The sequence below is a fragment of the Chinchilla lanigera genome, unplaced genomic scaffold (genome assembly GCF_000276665.1).
Source record: "Chinchilla lanigera isolate Chin_1 unplaced genomic scaffold, ChiLan1.0 scaffold00013, whole genome shotgun sequence".
Classification (NCBI taxonomy): domain Eukaryota; kingdom Metazoa; phylum Chordata; class Mammalia; order Rodentia; family Chinchillidae; genus Chinchilla; species Chinchilla lanigera.
Genome location: NW_004955414.1, coordinates 19,439,141 through 19,455,670, shown reverse-complemented (window position 1 = coordinate 19,455,670; position 16,530 = coordinate 19,439,141). Strand labels below are relative to the sequence as shown.

Sequence of the window (16,530 nt, the reverse complement as noted above, 5' to 3'; positions counted from 1 at the left end):
CGACCCTGTCTCAAAAAGGCAAAAAAAAAAAAAAAAAAAAAAAAGTTCAATTGTCAGGCAGGACACGGAAAAATAGAGGGCATATTCTAGATTAAAGGAGACTAAAGAGATACAACAATACAATGCAATGCATAATTCTAGATTGGCTATGAGATTTTAAAACATATAGTAAGACTTTTTTGGCAATTGGGGAAATTTGAATAAGGACTGCACAGTATTATTATAGTATGAATATTAAATTTCTTTTTTTGTGTGTGTGCCTTGGGGATTGAACTTAGGGGCTTGTATATGCTAAGCAAGTGCTCTATCACTGAGCTACATACATCCCCCCAGGCCTTACATTTTTTAATGTGATAGTGATTTTGTGGTTATCCTCTTCAGAGACATCCTGAACTATTTAGGGGTGAAGTGTCATGATATTTACAACTTTTAAATGTTTCAGGAGAAAAAAGACTGAAGACAATAATAGATAAGCAGATGTAGAAAATTAGTAACAATTGAAACTAGGTAAAGGAGTTGCTGGGCATGGTGGCATACGCCTGTAATCCCAGCATTCAGGAAGCTGAGACAGGAGGATCATCTTGAGTTTGAGACCAGCCTGGGCTACAAAGTGAGCTCAAGGCCAGCCTGAACTGCATAGCGAGACCCTGTCTCTAAACGACAAAAAACAAAACAAAACAAAACAAAGTAACTAGGTAAAGGAAAAAGAGAGTAGGTAAAGGGTATGTGGTAGGATAAAATTAAGTGTGAGGAACAGATGAGTGAATAAGCAAATGCATAAATGAATGAGGGACAGAGTGATCCAATGAGAAAAGAATCAGTTCAGAGAACTGAGCGAATAAATGAAGGAAGGAGAAAGAGGCAGTCAGGCTGCAGACTCCCCGCTTGCTGCCCTCCTTTGCCCTCCTCTTACTTGCCCAGCTGTTCTGTCTCCTGGTAGGGCACATAGATGTTGTTGAGGCCACAGAGGAAGGCAGTCAGGATGATCATGAGGATGAACATGAACCTGGCAGAGGGTCGGGGTGGGAGGGTCAGAGCAGGCCTCCACCCTGGGAGAAGTCAGGCTCCGGGAAGAGAGATGGGGCACGAGGAGCCCAAGGTGGCAAGAGCACCTCGCTAATGGGGATCAGCTCCCAACCCCAGGACTGCACTACACTAGGGCTGAGGAATTGCAGGTCAGATGGAGAGTATCAGAGAGGAGGGTGCTCTGAGGAGGGACAGTACGCACCGGATCATGTCATCGATCATCCTGCCGATGGAAATCTGCAGGGTGCCCAGCGATTCGTGGGCCGGCAGAATGTAGGCCAGCCGGGTGAAGCTGAGCATGCTGGTGACAGCAAAGAGCACCTCAGCCAAGAACTGGGGATCCTCGGTGCGCCACTCACTTCGCTCTGTGCAGGGTTGGGTGGGGGGAGTGGCTGAGAGCAGAGGAACAGTAGGCACTAGGGGACTGAGGGCCGAGTCGTGGGGACACTCACCGGCCGTGGTGAAATAGTGGCAGGCGGCACTGTCAGAGGCATCCCTGCAGGACACAAAGGCAAGCCCAGCGATGAGGAGGCGCAGGGCAAAGGCTGCCAGGTACAGGGACAGGATGACCACATCCAGGAAGTTCCACCAGTCCAGGAGGTAGCTTCGCAGGCCCTCGATCCACACCTCCTTACATTCAAACCACAGGAAGCCTGCAGAGGGAGGCAGGGGTCAGGACAGAGGGGTGGAACTTCCCTCCTCCTCCTAGGTCAGAGGCAGATTATGGGGAGGGGGCACCCTCTTGTGGGAGTGGGGAGATAAAACATCAAGATGCAAATATGTAATCTATCCAGGTGCAATGTGATCATACGCAACAATAAAGTCTTTGTTGAGGTGGTTGCTTCTCAGGGCTGGTGTGACTTGCACCAAGGATCACAGGCAGTTGACACTTGGAAGTGAGGGACACCTGGCTGAAGCTGTATTGGGAGGTAGAGATTGACATCTGTTCCCCTTACCCTCCACCAAGTAAATAATAGGTGAACATTTAAAGAACGTTGATGCGATTTGAAAGCACTCTCAATTATCAACCTGCTCAGTGCCACGTCTCAGTGGGAAGGTCGTTGGTGCTAGTACCCATTAGCAAGTTGATCTGGGCACCTTTTGTGCTCCTTCCCACTCCCTTCACTCACTGTCCCCCACCTAAAATGCCCAAGTCATGCTTGTGACCCAGGTCAAACACCGCTTCCTTGCAAAGCATCCCGAGCAGGTGGAGTGAGTTAGCTCTCCCTGCTCTGTGCTCTCCCTGTTCTGTTCATACCTCTGTGACGCTATCACCACGGGGCACTGCTATGTCTCTCTGTGGGTCTGCCCTTCTGGCCAGACTTGGAGCCCCTCGAGGACGGGGACTGTGTCTAATTCATATCCTTGTCCCCAGTTCCCAGAACAAATTAAATATTTATTAAGCTCCTACCATATGTCAGTAGGGTGCTGTGGTGGAAAAGATGGCATAGCTCTATCCTTGCGGGGCTGGGAATCTAGTGAGGGAGACAGGCAAGGAGATACAAGGCAAGCTGGGGGAGCAGGGTACGGGAGGGGCTGTTTAGGGATGGATCTTCCTTGGATTTGGGGCTCAGGGAGAGCTTCTCAAAGAAAGTAACATCCAAGTTGAGGCTGAAGGAGGAAAAGGAACCAGCCAGGTAAAGGGGCAGCATGGAAGGGGTTTGTGATATTGGAAAAATGCAAGTGCAAATGCTGGGAAGACAAGTGGGAATACATGGCATGATCAGAAAATACGGTGAATGTTAAAAAAGTTTAAAATTATTACAGTAAAAGACACATTGATCCTCTTTAAAATACTACTCCTTGTTTCAAAACCATTTATCCAGTCCTTGCCACTTTCTGAAGCAGTTCTGGATGTCCACTTTTATGAAAGCCTTTAGCTGTGTGTTGTGGCTGCCTCAATGTCCTGAACTGATTCAAAATAATTACCTTTCACAATCATTTTGACTTTAGAAAAGAGCCAGAAGTCACACAGTACCTGATCCAGGGAATAAAGTGGTTGAGGACACACTAATATTTTTATAAGACTGCTTTTCCATTGTGTGGCACTTAGCAGCAGCATTCACTATATTTTTAAAATACATCTTATGTGCCTGGCATGGTGCTACATGCCTGTAATCCCAGTACTTGGGAGGCTGAGGCAGGAGGATTGCTGTGAGTTCGAGGTCAACTTAGGCTATATAGTGAGTTTAAGGGTAGTCTGAGTTACATAGTGAGACCTCAAAAAAAAATTTACGTCTCAAAAAAAAAATTACATCTTTTAAAGATGCCCATGAAAGAGGATTTCCAGAGCCAGGTGTGATGGTGCATGCCTATAATCCCAGCACTCAGGTAGCTAAAGCAGGAGGATCAATAAGAGTTTGAGGCCAGTCTCAGCTACATAGTGAGTTCAAGGCCAGCCTGAACTACATAGTGAAACCTAGTCTCAAACAAACCAAAACAACAACAACAACAACAACAAACAAAAAACAAACCAGGAGGGTTCCCAGAACTGCTTCAGAAAGTGCCAAGACAATGGGATAAGTGTGTTCAGAGCCAGGGTAACTATTTTGAGGGGAACCAATGGCAATATGTCTTTTACTGTAATAAATCTTAAAAATTCAAACACTGTATATTTTGATCACATCACATATGATGTGGTCAGGAGCTATAGTCAGTGCTATATGGCAGGGGAGTTTCTTGTGTGGGGGTTGACGCTCAGTGAGTACTTGTTGACTGGATGGAACTGTGTTTAATGGGTCCAGGTACTCTTACGGCTTCACTCATAGTAGCGCCTCAGCAAACATTTACTGCCTGAATGAATGAGTTTTGCTGTACGTGTTTACAAGACTTTTCTTCCCTCACAGAACTGTGTTGGCTTCATTTCCACTCAGGTCAATAACTGTTCAGTGGATAATGGATGAGAAGCTGTCCCTCTTGTGCTGCTCTGCTTTCTTTCCCCAGAGGGTCTTGGTCCAATTTCCTTTTGGCCATCGCTGACTAGCTTGGCACAAGGAGGAGCATTGGACTTGACATATTGGTGACTTGGGAGTTTGCTAACTAAGCTGGAGCTCAGTGGGGAAGACAGCTGAGGGAGGGATCCCCAGTCCAGCCTGCTGAGCTGCCCAATTAGAGATCTGCGGGCAGCATGGAGCTCTGGGGTTCTTGCAAACTACATCTGCTGAATTGTTTGAGAAAACTTGGCTCTGATATAGAAGAGAAAACGTATGGAATGGATGAAACGTGTCCGGCATAGATGAGTTAGTTGCCTGGGTGACGAGTTGAATGGGTAAAGTGAGCAGAGCCGTATGTGAACACACAGACACCAGATACTCAGGACACACTGAACATACACAGGCAGAGAAGGCCCTCAGTACTTGTGAAATCTTAAACCAGATGCTGACCCCCACATCTACTCCCTATATTCTATGCCCAAAGAATGCACAGAAGAGTCATAGCTGTTCATCAGGCTAACTGCAAGCTACTGCTATGCCCAGCCACACTTGCTACTGTTGCTCACTCAGATCAAGTGGTACCCAAGGCAGCCTCTGTGCAGTGTCCTCCCAAGGACACTACCATGCCTGCGCAACTTAGGAGTACAATAAATGGTACGATCCCAGCATTTTTCTTGGTCTGTGAGCCTTTCTGTCCCACACCTCTGGACAGTTTATCTGGTAGTGTACTCGGGGACTACTTTTCTACCAAGACAAGTCCCACCTGACGCTGTGGGCAGCTATGTCACTGTGAGAAGACAGGAACCTCCAGAGTGGGTGGTGGCAGGTGCCAGGGAAGGGGCAAAATGGGGTCCTTGCTCAGAGAGTCTGCTACAGGGCTAGGTTCCCTGATTTAGGGGCAAAGGGAAGGACATCTATGGAAGCAAAGTCCCCGGAATTGGGAAGCTGATCATGAAGGACAGTAAAGGGCCCCAAGGGAAATACCACAAATAAAGAGCCCCGCACACGTACCTGTGACCCAAATCATGTGCAGTGACGTCTCCCAGACGGTCTGGCTGCGGCCGATGAAGGTGCTCAGCTGTGTCTCCATGGCCAGGGACTCTCCCAGCAGGAAAATGAGGAACCACAGGTAGGAAGCAGAGTGCAGCAGGAACTTCAGCACTGGGATCTTTAGCAGACGGCCCAGCTTTGGGGAGAGTGGGAGAACACGGCTCTCAAGGTCCCATCATCTCCCCTCCAGGGAGCCCTGCCAGACTGTTCAGCCCACACACAGCTCTGCTTTTCTCAGCTTCGCCCGCTCGTGTATTCAGACAATTACTGAAGATGTATAAGGACCTATACACCTATACTTTTGTTTGTTTGATTGTTTGTTACATCCTGAGTTACATCCCCAGCACCTCTTCTGAGTTACATCCCCAGCCCTGAGTTACATCCCCAGCCCCTCTTCTTTTATTTATTTGTTTTTATTTTGAGACAGGGTCTCACTAATTCACTAGGATGCCAAGGCTACATTTGAACTTACAGTTTTCCTGACTCAACCACCCAGAGCGCTAGGATTACAGGTGCACTCCGCTCCCACACTTTCCTGTCTGTCGACACCTTCACAACCATATGAGGCGGGTATTAGTCTCATACCAATGAGACTGACAGTCACAGAGGTAAAGTAACTTTCCCTTGGGATCCTTCCTGCAGGGACCAAACTCAAGCAAGCTAGAAGGTAAATTCTTCACTTCTGCCCTAAATTTGCTCCTTCGACCACATAAAATAACGTGGTCAACTGGCCAGGAACTGTCTGTCACATGAAGGCACTCTGACGGTGCCCTGAATCTGGCCCCCTCTCCTTAATCCGTCTTTCCCACCAGTAGCAGAAGCTTTGCACCACATAGAGCCAGTGAGGACATTTGCTTCCTCAACTCTGCAGTGACTTCCATTCTGAACCCGCTTGCAAACTCCGGCCCCGCCCACATCACTGCTCCCTATGCCTTAGTTTCTCTGCTGCCGTGCACTCTCCCTGCCCTCGGCCTTCTCCCATGCCATTCCCTTTCCCAGACACTTCCCTGCTCCTCATCTGGTTCTCAGAAACAGCCTTCATTCTGCGTCATATCCCAGGGCCAGGCAAATGCCTTGCTCACAGTGGGGTCTCAAGGAAATACTTGCTTGGGGAAGGAGAAAAGAGGGCTAGACAAGAGACTCAAGCTTTGGAGGCAGACAGAACTTAGCTGACATCCCGACTGCTATTTGCTGTGAACTCTGGACGAAGAAAGCAGTTCCATTTCCTGCACCCGAGGGTCCTCCTCCCTCCGGCAGTAGAGTGATGCTTACCTTCCAGACCTGCTTCCCGTGCTACTGCATGGGAACATTTGCTAAGCACCCAGACTTGGGATTATGCCTAGCCTGACATAAACTGTTCACTACATGAGTGCTGCCTAATCTTAGACTTAGTACCCGGGACTTGGGCGCCAGCCAGTAGCCAATGCAGAGGAAGGGCATGGTGAGGAAGATGAGGAAGGCGACAAAGAGCTTCCAGATGGTGGTGCTTCCACGCCAGCCAGCCAGATTCCCGCACCAGATGGAGGACAGGACTTGCTGGCAGATGGGGTGCGCTACAAACTAAGCAGAGATGGAGCATGAGAGGGGGCACCCACCAGGCGAGGGGGAACAGGGGCCAGCTGGGTGCAGAGCCCGTTTCCCACCACAGAGATCGAACCATCCTTCTTTTCTTCCCACACCAGCCAGCCCAGAAGAGAGGGCACACACTTGCCGTGCAACCCTGGACACATCTGCCCTCTCTGAGCTTGTCTGTGAAGGAGGAAGCTGACCTCTGAAGATTTTCCTGGACTCCACATTCCTGAATCTAAGTCAGGCTGTGGTAGGTAGAACCCTCACAGTTCCCTGCCTTCTTAGAGATTTGGGCCAACAGTCTAAATGGTCTTTTTGGTTGTTTTTCTTTCTTTCTTTTCTTTTCTTTTTCTTTTCTTTTCTTTTTTTTTTTTTTGAGACAAGGTCTTGCTATATAACCCAGGCTGTCCTTGAACTTATGGAGACCCCCTTGTCTCAGCCTCCCCAGTGCTGGGATCACAGGCATGTGCCACACCTGGCCGAATGGTTTGAAGAAGGAAGGAGCGAGGGAAAGCAGGTTTGCTGTTTTGGAGGGCCAGGGCCAGGGGAGCCACTATGAAGGAAAGCTTTTGGTTAAGTTCTAGTTGGCTATTCTACCTGAGGGCGATGAGAGTAGGGAGTAAGGGGCAGGAGAAGCTGCAAATGGAGCATGTTTTAGCTTGGGGGAAGGATATCTAATGAGGCAGAAAATAAAAGAACCACTTGGTATTCAATCTCTGAGAGATCTACTGTAATCCTCTCTACAGTGAGGCACTGAAATCTAACGGCAGAACAAGGCTGAAGTCACTCAGCAGCCAGAGACAAAGCTCTAAGGTGGACTGTCCCAGTGTGAGTGAAGGTGGATGCCTGGTGCATCATGGGTCCTCCAAGAGAACAGGGCAAGGGCTAGAGTGACGTGAGAAGGGAGGGGAGAGACCTTCCCTTCTTGCCTGCAAGGGCCGAGACGAAACAGTGCTCAGAATCGAGGTCCTGAGGGCAGGACCAGGCATCTGGTGGAATGGGCGTGAGGGACGTTTGGAGGTGGGAGGGCAAGGGGTCAAGGAGGGAGGGGAGGTGGACAGGGCCCAGCTGACCCGCTTCTGGTTGTAGTTGACCGCCAGCCGCAGCCTCGCCAGGTTGGGGATTCCCTCCTCAAAGGCCTGGCCCAGGCCCAGGCCCTCAGCCTCGGGCTCAGTCTCGCTGTCCTCGCCCAGGTCGTTGAGCACAGCAGTGACTTCGCTCTGGTTCCGGCACATGCCCAGCAGCTCAAAGCCGTAGTCCTGGCACAGCGACTCCAGAGCAATGTACTCAGGCTGCAGGGAAGGAGGTCTGTCTCAGCCACCCCGTGCGTCCAGCGCCGTCAACTCATCCTGCTCCCTTGCTGAGCTCTCTGGCATCACTTTTACACTTGGTGTCCCTGGGTCATTGATTTCTCCTTCCTGCTACCTCATCAATCCGTCTCGCTATCAGGAGGTCTCTCTTGTGTCACCTTTTGCTTAGCTGGTGGTATCTCTACCTCACCACTAAGTCACTTCGGTTCTCTGTCACCTTTGCCTGTTCCTTGTACTGTACTTTCCTTTCATAATTCTTATTTTCTGACCCCCTTTAACTTCTAATCCTTATACCTTCACTTAAATTTTTTTTTTTTTTTTTTTTTTTTAATTTACATTATAGGAGAACCACGCTGGCAGTTTCAGGACAACTGTGGTAGCAGTTTCAGGACATGCAGAAATGAACACCGTAGGTTACTCGTATTACCCTTGGTTTTCCTTGGGCTCCTTTCCCCAGAGAGGGTCTAGGCCAGGCTTCAGGAGGCCAGGCTCCTTCCTGTAACTGACCCTCAGGTGTTGCCATACGGGGTCAGGTGCTTCCCCTTGCCAGGCCTCAGTTTCCCTGCATTCTACATCCTGCAGCAAGCCCTCTGCACTCACCCCCACCTCCACTCTTGCTCCCTCACAGTCCTCGCTGGGGCTCTGGCCCCGCCTCAGATACGGTCCCTGTCACTTGTACCAAACCACGCACCCCTGCAGCTAAGCTGAACCCCGCCTCCTCCGGGGAGCCTTTCCTGGGCACAGCAGCGGTGGCTTTCCGGGCTCTGTGCTGGGCCTGGAAGCCCTTGAGCACCATCTACAAAGGCACTGAGCCAAGTCCGGGGAGCGTCTCGTGATCACAAGCTTGACAGCCCCAGAGCACAGTGCTCTGGGTGAGACACACAGCAGGTACCCCAGAGACTGACGGTCATGTCTCAGTCTCCCCAGCTGCTTTTCTATGTTCTTTCTTCCCCCTCAGACACACCCAGGGCACCCCTAGGATGGCGCTGTGCCTGTCCCATAAGCCTAGGTGCCCCTGAAGTCACTGATTTCTGCTGTTCCTCATCCTCTTCCTGTTGCCCCCCACTGCCCAGAACACCCACCACAGGCCCAGCCCTGCTCCTGTGGAAGAACAGATACAGGGCCCTGAGGCCCTGAGGGGAGCTGTGGGAAACCAACCTTAAACTCAGGCTCCTTTCGGGCCAGGCGCCTAAGCTCACGGCTGAGCTGGAAGGCGGCCAGCATGGCGTCCTCACTGGCCAGGGAGAGGTGCGCCCTGCTGGCGATGCCGCGGTAGGTGTTGATGCGCGACAGGGAGAACTTTAGCAGGTCGTAGCGGCGGGCGTTGCTGCACTCGAGGCAGGCACAGGAGACCGGGTGGGGCCGGGCAATGGTGTGGCCCTGGTCCATGAGCAGCTGTGCGATCTCGTACAGGTCCTTCTGGCAGGCCAAGGTGAGTGGAGTGACTCCAGGTGCAAAGCGGGAGCCGTCAATTGATGAGTCAAAGAAAGCCAGAGAGAAGGACCTAGTGTCGACCTTGCGGCCCTTCTCGCGGTCCAGCCGGGCCAGCAGGCGACGCACCACTGCTGGCTGGTTGGTGTCCACTGCCACTAGCAGCGCTTCGTGGATCTGCCGGAAGTCAAACTTGACGTTGGCCAGCAGCACGTCGGTGATGGCCTCATGGCCCAGGCGGATGGCCAGATTGAGCGCCTCTCTCCAGGAGCGGTCCTCAGCCTCTTCCACGTTCCGCAGGGGCCCACCTGGCCCGCTGCCCGTGGCCTCCACCCCGGCCTCCAGCAGCTGCTGCACAAGACCCAGACGCCCCTCCTGGATGGCACCCAGGAGTGGAGGTGGGAACTTGAGCTTTTTGTTCACAATCTCAGTCCAGTTAGGCTGTGGCTGGATGTAGTAGAGAGGGCAAGACCTGAGTTCCAACCCACTTGTTTAACCCTCTCTGCTCAGCCCCTTGTCCCAAACACACGCTGGCAAAAGCTATCTTATTCACCATTTTATTGTATAGATTCTTAAGTCAGAAGTGCCAAACTGGTCTGTCACAGGGAGACGGGGCTCTTCCTCAGCTCAGCTTCCACGCTCTCAGGAACCCACACCCGTGGGCCGCCTGTGGGCATGCAAGCAAGCAAGGGCAGTTGAAGCCGGCCTAACCCCACGCAGGCACACAGGGCCTGGCCAGGCCCCAGCTCCCGTCTTGTTGACTTCATCTTCTAGCTGCTCATCTCTCTGAAGGCCACAGCACCTCTCTCAAGGGCAGGTCCAGACATGTCCACACAGGAGGGTCTGGGCCGGGCTGTCCTCACTCCCCACCCCGAACAGGACTACGAGTTGGGTGCCAACGTGCTCCTCCTCCACCAGCCCATCTTGGCGTGAACTTGCCCGCTGTGCAGGGCATTTCCTCCCCAGGGAACTGTTGTCCCTTTCTTCTAAGAGGCCCGCTCCCATCCTTCCTGCTCTTTTCTTCTGGCCCGGGCTCAGGGCTCCACGGGCTCTTCCACTGGCGTGGTGATGCCTACTGCCTGCCGGCAGCCAGGGTCTCCCTGCCACCCCTTTGGGCCAATTGATTATTTTGTTCAAGCTAGAAATGGGATTAGGACAGGTGAAGGCAGGGGAAGGCGAAAGTAGGGAAGCAGAGGGCCTCTTACCGTGAGGGGGTCCATGGCTGCACCCACCTACGCAGGCAGGGACTGAAGGCCTGAACTCCCGCTCCGTCTGCCTCCCTGGACGCACCTAGCACCCTCTTTCCTACCCATTCAAAACCCCGCCCTGCGCCCTCCCTTTGCTGGGACCAGCTGCTCCCCCTCTCCCTGGTACCCTGGGGACCAGGGGAACTGTGTTAGCGCCACACAGTGAAATCTTCTGGGAAAGGGGAGCGAGTACACAGTTGCTCAAAGAAGGTAGAAGAATTTGGAATATCACAGATTGAGGGAACTTTAGACACTTCGGTCTGACTGCCTCATTGTGCAAATGGGGAATGGGATTTGCCCAATGGCCTCAAAGAAGCCTAGAACCATTCCTAGTCAACCTATCTGGTCCCTCTAAGAGTTCTGAGAGGAGAGGGGATGAAGGATATTTTCTCTCTCCCTCTTATTATTTTGAGACAGGGTCTCACTCTGTAATTCAGGCTGGCTTTAAACTCAGTGTAACCCAGACTGGCCTTGAACTTGTGATCCTCCTGCCTTAGCCTCCCAAGTGCTAGGATTTTAGGTGTGCACCACCACCCCAGACTAGGATAGTTTCTCTTAAATTACTTTGGTTGTTTGTTTGTTTGAGACAAGGTCTTGCTATGTAGTCCGGGCTGGCCTTGAACTTTCTGTGTAGTTCAGGCTGGCCACAAACTCACAATCTTCCTGCCTCAGCCTCCTGAAAGCCAGGGCTACAAGTATGTAGCCTGCTTTTCTCTTTTTGAGACAGGGGCTCTCTCTGTTGCTCAGGCTGGCCTTGAATTCCTAGGCTTGAGTGATCTTTCTGCCTCAGCCTCCCAAGTAGCTGGGACTCCAGGTGCATGCTACCATGCCTGCTTCTCTCAGATACTGAGCTTAATTCTGGGACCAAGATAAATCACTTGCGAAAGTCACACAGCAGCGCTATTACCTGATTATACCTACTATAGAATACTGAAAGCTAAATTCATGGGACTCTGGGTGTCAGGCTCATGCTCAGAACTCACTATGGTCTTCCTAGATCACCTAAGGATCTGATCTTTCAGGCAGTAGTTTTCGTTGGAATGGGCCTCAGTTTTCCTTTCAGGAAAACAGGCATGAGGATGTATAACTCACTGAGGGAAAGGCATTCTGGCTAGTGTCCCAAGGCCCTGGAGAGATCACCAATTCTACCAGAAGTTCCAAAGGTAAAAAAGACGGAGCTGTCCTTGGGAGAACTGGGTACTATGGAGACAGAGTCTTGACAACTAGAAAAGGAGCGCAAGCTGGGCCCGGAGGGGCCTTCAGGCAGAGTCCCGAGGGAACGAGTGGGGGGAGGCCGAGCCGGAGGCCTGGCACCATCAGCCCTTCTCAGCTGCTGAGCTCCATCTCCAGTCTTTGTCAGAGAGTGTGGGGGCCAAACCACAGGACGCCAGGCTCGGCCCTAAAGAGCTTCCCCGCATGCGCTGGCGTGTTCTTCGACTTCGCTCACTGCAAAGTGCAACTGGCAGATGGGGCACTGCACCCAGGAAACGGGCGGCGAGCTCTCGGGGGAGGACACCCACAGCACAGACGGGAAGCACGGCGGTGAGGAGGAGGGAGGCGCTGGGGGAGGCGGGCAGGTCTCTCCGCAAGTGGCAGCGTGCAGAGGAAGAATTTCAGCGCTGAAGGAGCCTGGGAGCAGGGAGAAGGAGGTAAACAAAATTGGGTCTTTGGACAGATGCCACCCTGAGAAGTCTGAAGGGTATATGCGCCACCAAGGGCAGCTGTTCTTCAGGAAATTTACCATGGCTGCATATTTTACACCCAAGGGACACTTGCACGTGTCTGTCAAATATTTGTCCAGTATCTGCTGTGCCTGACAGATGCCAGGAGGGGAGGGACGGGGAGGGTCCTTATGGGCCGTGGAGTCTAGTGGGAAACACAGCTAGGAACACAAAGAACAGAGATTTAAAGCAGAAGGTGCGAAGTGGGAGAGATTATCTGGGAAGATCAGAGTAGCCAAAAAAAAATCAAAAACAAAAAAAAACAAGACAAACCCCCCTTTAAGAGAGTCTTAAAGTGTAAGCAGAATTTGGACAAGGAGGAAGCAGTTACAAAGGAAATTCTCCCCGACAGTGTTTCATACTGTCTAGTTTCGTGTTTTGCTGAGGGCAGGGCCATGTCTCTTCCTCAGCTTTGCCAACACAACGTGAGCAGGTGCTCCAGACAGACTTCCCTTGAGTTACATTTGACTAACGGTACAGTTACAGATGTAGGGACTGCACAGACGCCCGAGGCCAGGAGTCCACATCCAAATGCTTCTTGACAGCAGCCTCCAGATTTCCTATTCCTCCCTCAAGCAGGGTAGAGTGACCACACAGCCACCTCCCAGCTCACCTGCACAAATGGGGCACTGTCCCCTATCCTGGACGCCATTGTTTTGGGACTGGGGTCGATGTGCTCTTTGCCTTGCTCTTGGTGTTCTTCTTTTTGATTGAGAGTTTGAGTTGGCCAGGGATCTGTGAAAAACAACAGTTAACAGCCAGCAGGCTGGGTGTGGTGGCACATGCCAGTAATCTCAGTACTTAGAAGGCTGAGGCAGGAAGATCACAGGGAGTTTGAGGCCAGCCTTGCATGCATAGTGAGTTCAAGGCTTGCCTGAACTGCATAGCAAGATCCTTTCTCAAAAAACCAACCCGCCCCTGCAAAAAAAAAACCCCAAACAAAACCAAAACAACAACCAGCTATTGCCGGGTGTGGTGGCACATGCTTGTAATCCCAGCACTCTGGAAGGCTAAGTCTGGAGGATCCCAAGTTTGAGCCCAGGCTGGGCAACTTAGTGATACCCTATCTCAAAACAAGATAATACACACACACACACACACAGGGGCTGAAGGGCTGAGAATATATCTTAGTGTGAAAGTTCTAGGTTCAATCTCCAGTACTGCTAAAAAACAAACAAACAAAATATGGAAAACAACACTGGCTATTAGCAAGGCCATATGGGCTAAAGGAGCCTCAAATCAGGGCAAAGCGGATATGGAATGTTAATATGGAAACAATAACCTCCGCGGGAATCCTGGCTTTCCCACTTGATATACCAGACTTGCAGGAAGTCATTTAACCTTTGAACATCTCACAAGAGAGCTTCTATTACTATTTTCAGGTTTTTTGGGGCAGTACTGGGGATAGAACCCAGGGCCTCATGCTCCACCACTGAGGTACATTCCTAGCCCCTTTTAAACTTTATTTTGAGATAGGGTCTTGCTAAGTGGCTGAGGCTGGCCTCAAACTTGTGATCTTCCTGCTGCAGCTTCCTGAGTAGCTGGAATTACAGGCATGTTTAGCTGCTGTCAGATTTTTAATTATTTTAAAAATTGAGTTATTATACCAATGCCATAAAATTCATCCTTCTAAAGCTTAAATTTAGAATATTTGTTAGGTTGAGTGACCATAATTAATTCTAGAATATTTTTATCACCCTCAAAAGAAACTCTGAAACTTTTTAGCAGTCACTCTGCATTTCTCTATCCCTGTAGTCCCGGGCAACCATTAATCTACTTTCTGTCTCTATGTATTTGTCATTTAGTCTGGCCATTCCATATAAATGGAATCATACAATACGTGGGGGGCTGAGGATGCATCTTGGTGGTACAGCACTTGCCTAGTATGCTCAGGGCTCTGGGTTCAATTCTCAGCACTGTAAACAAAACAAAACAACACAACAAACCCAGTATTTGATCTTTTGTGCTTGATTTCTTTCATTTAACATGATGTTTTTAAGGTTCATCCACATTAGAGAAGGTATCAGTACTATATTCCTTTTTCACGGATGAATTCCTTTTCATGGATGCATTCCTTTTTCATGGATGAATAATATTCCATACATAGATTAATATTCTATTGATTAGGAATACTACACTTCATTCATTCATTCATTCATTATGTGATAAACATTTGGGTTGTTTTAGATTTCAGGCTATTATGAATAATGACACGAGGGCCAGGCACGGTGTCTGTGCCTGTAGTCCCAGTAACTGAGGAGGCTGTAGTAGAAGGTCATGTAAGCCAAGGAGTTTAAATCCAACTTAGGCATCATAGAGAGATCCTGTCTCATTCTTTTTCTTTTCTTTTTTTTTTTTTTTTTTTGTTTTTTTGAGACAGGGTCTTGCTATGCAGTTCAGGCTGGCCTTGAACTCTGCAATGATCCTACCTCAGCCTCCTGAGTGCTGGGATTACAGGTGTGTGCCACCACACCTGGCTCAAGACCCTGTCTCAAACAAAACAAAACAAAATAAAAATAAAAATAAACAAGGAATAATGCTGCTGTGAGCATTTGTCTGTAAGTTTTTGAAGGAAAACCTGCGGATAGATATCAGGTCTAGAATTGCTGGGTCACATGGTAACTCTAGGTGTAACATATGGTAACTTTAGGTATTTTTAGGAATTGACAAAAGGTTTCCAATGCAGTTGCACTATTTTATGTTGGCAGTGCATGGGAGTTCTAATTTTGTTATATCTTTTTGAATACTTGTCATTGTGCATCTTTTTAAAACTATTATAGCCATCCTAGCAAGTGTGATCACTGCTTTTCTCCCCCTCTCTGTTCTGAGCTACATTCCCAGCCATTTTTTCATGTATTTACTTTGAGATAGGGTCTAAATCGCTAAGTAGCTCAGGCAAGGTTTGAACTTGTGATCCTTCTGCCTTAGCCTCCCGGAGTGCCGGGATTACAGTCATGTACCATGCTGCCTGGCTAAGATTTACATTTTGATGAAGTCCATGAAGGAATCATCTTCAGATTCTGGGTCAGTAGGTTGCCTCCCGGCCTCCCTCGAGGTCTGATAAGGTGTGGACAAGGGCATTTTCTTGTCTGCACTCAGCTCTGGACTAAGAGATCGCAGCCCAGCCCCCAGGCCATCCTGCCCTAACGGAAACAAGAGTAGGGGAGGAAGGACAGCTGCAGAGGGGTCGTCAGGTCTGGGGAGGGGAGCTGGGCCTTTCCTGCTGACCTACTCACCTGTGATGCACGTTCCGCCGCTTCTTCCTGCGCCCGTCATTCTCGGAGTTTTGCTCCTCTGCTCTGGGCTCTGTAAGATGTTAATGCAGAGTTGTTTTTTAAATTAAAACCTCATTTAATGCTCATTAAATCATTAACAGAGGCCTTTGCATGGACGTCACTTCTCCTAAGAATATTTTTTCTACCTTCTTTGCCTGCTTAATTCTTTCTGACTTTCCCTGATTCTCAAATTTAAACCTAGTCATCCTATTATGCTTTTTCTTCAAATACTTATCACAGGTGCAGTTTTAAATTATGTGACATGGCCATGTGTCTTTACATTAGGATGGGAACATTGCTATTTATTTACTCCGGTATCCCTGGCACCACACCAAGCCCGGCACATTAAGAGATGTTCAATAAATATCTGTCAAATAATAACAAAACCAACAATCACTGTTTGGCTAGTTATTCAGAATTTATGGGGCCAGGGATATAGCTCAGTGGCACAGTGCCTGCCTGGCAAGTGTAAGACCCTGAGTTTGATTCCCATATCAAAAATAAAAAAAAAAAAAATTTATGAAATGCCTGGTAGAACGTTTAATATATTTCAAAGTGCCTTCATACCTCCAATGCCCGGCCTGTAGTAGATACCCTGCCCGAAAATGGGGCCTCACCTTGACACTCTCGCTGACTGGGACCTGGGTCTGCGTGGTTGTTCTCTGGGTTTGTTAAACTGGCTGAAGGCGCCCTGCGGGCAGCAGAAAGCACCATGCGGGCTGAACGCCCCAGGGCTCCTGGCTGCAGCTGCTTCAGGAAATCCTTGAGCTCTGCCATCTCCCTGGTGCTCCTGCAGAGAAACACAGCACTTGGTTTCACCTGGACAGCAAACCCTGTTCTGCTTTCCAGGTCAATGGCATTGACCTGAGAAAGTCAATTTCACGTACAGGTAGGGTTACAGACCCAGAGCAGTGATGGCGAACCTTTTAGAGAGACTGCATGCCAAACTGTAGCCCAAAATCCACTTA

General features: G+C 49.8%; 1 protein-coding gene across 1 annotated transcript in view; it reads right to left on the bottom strand.

Moving 5' to 3' along the window:
• Nucleotides 1-16,530, bottom strand: part of LOC102018593 (short transient receptor potential channel 2-like) — a 36,060-nt gene that overhangs the window by 4,479 nt on the left and 15,051 nt on the right. Inside the window, exons 8-19 of the mRNA XM_013511714.1 lie at nt 16,180-16,352; nt 15,524-15,593; nt 12,901-13,022; nt 11,968-12,195; nt 9,923-9,986; nt 9,047-9,791; nt 7,652-7,870; nt 6,405-6,569; nt 4,971-5,145; nt 1,479-1,679; nt 1,229-1,391; nt 914-1,006 (exon numbers count right to left, since the gene is read on the bottom strand). Of these exons, the coding sequence (XP_013367168.1) occupies nt 914-1,006; nt 1,229-1,391; nt 1,479-1,679; nt 4,971-5,145; nt 6,405-6,569; nt 7,652-7,870; nt 9,047-9,791; nt 9,923-9,986; nt 11,968-12,195; nt 12,901-13,022; nt 15,524-15,593; nt 16,180-16,352 (2,418 nt within the window). The remainder of the gene's footprint in view (nt 1-913; nt 1,007-1,228; nt 1,392-1,478; nt 1,680-4,970; nt 5,146-6,404; nt 6,570-7,651; nt 7,871-9,046; nt 9,792-9,922; nt 9,987-11,967; nt 12,196-12,900; nt 13,023-15,523; nt 15,594-16,179; nt 16,353-16,530) is intronic.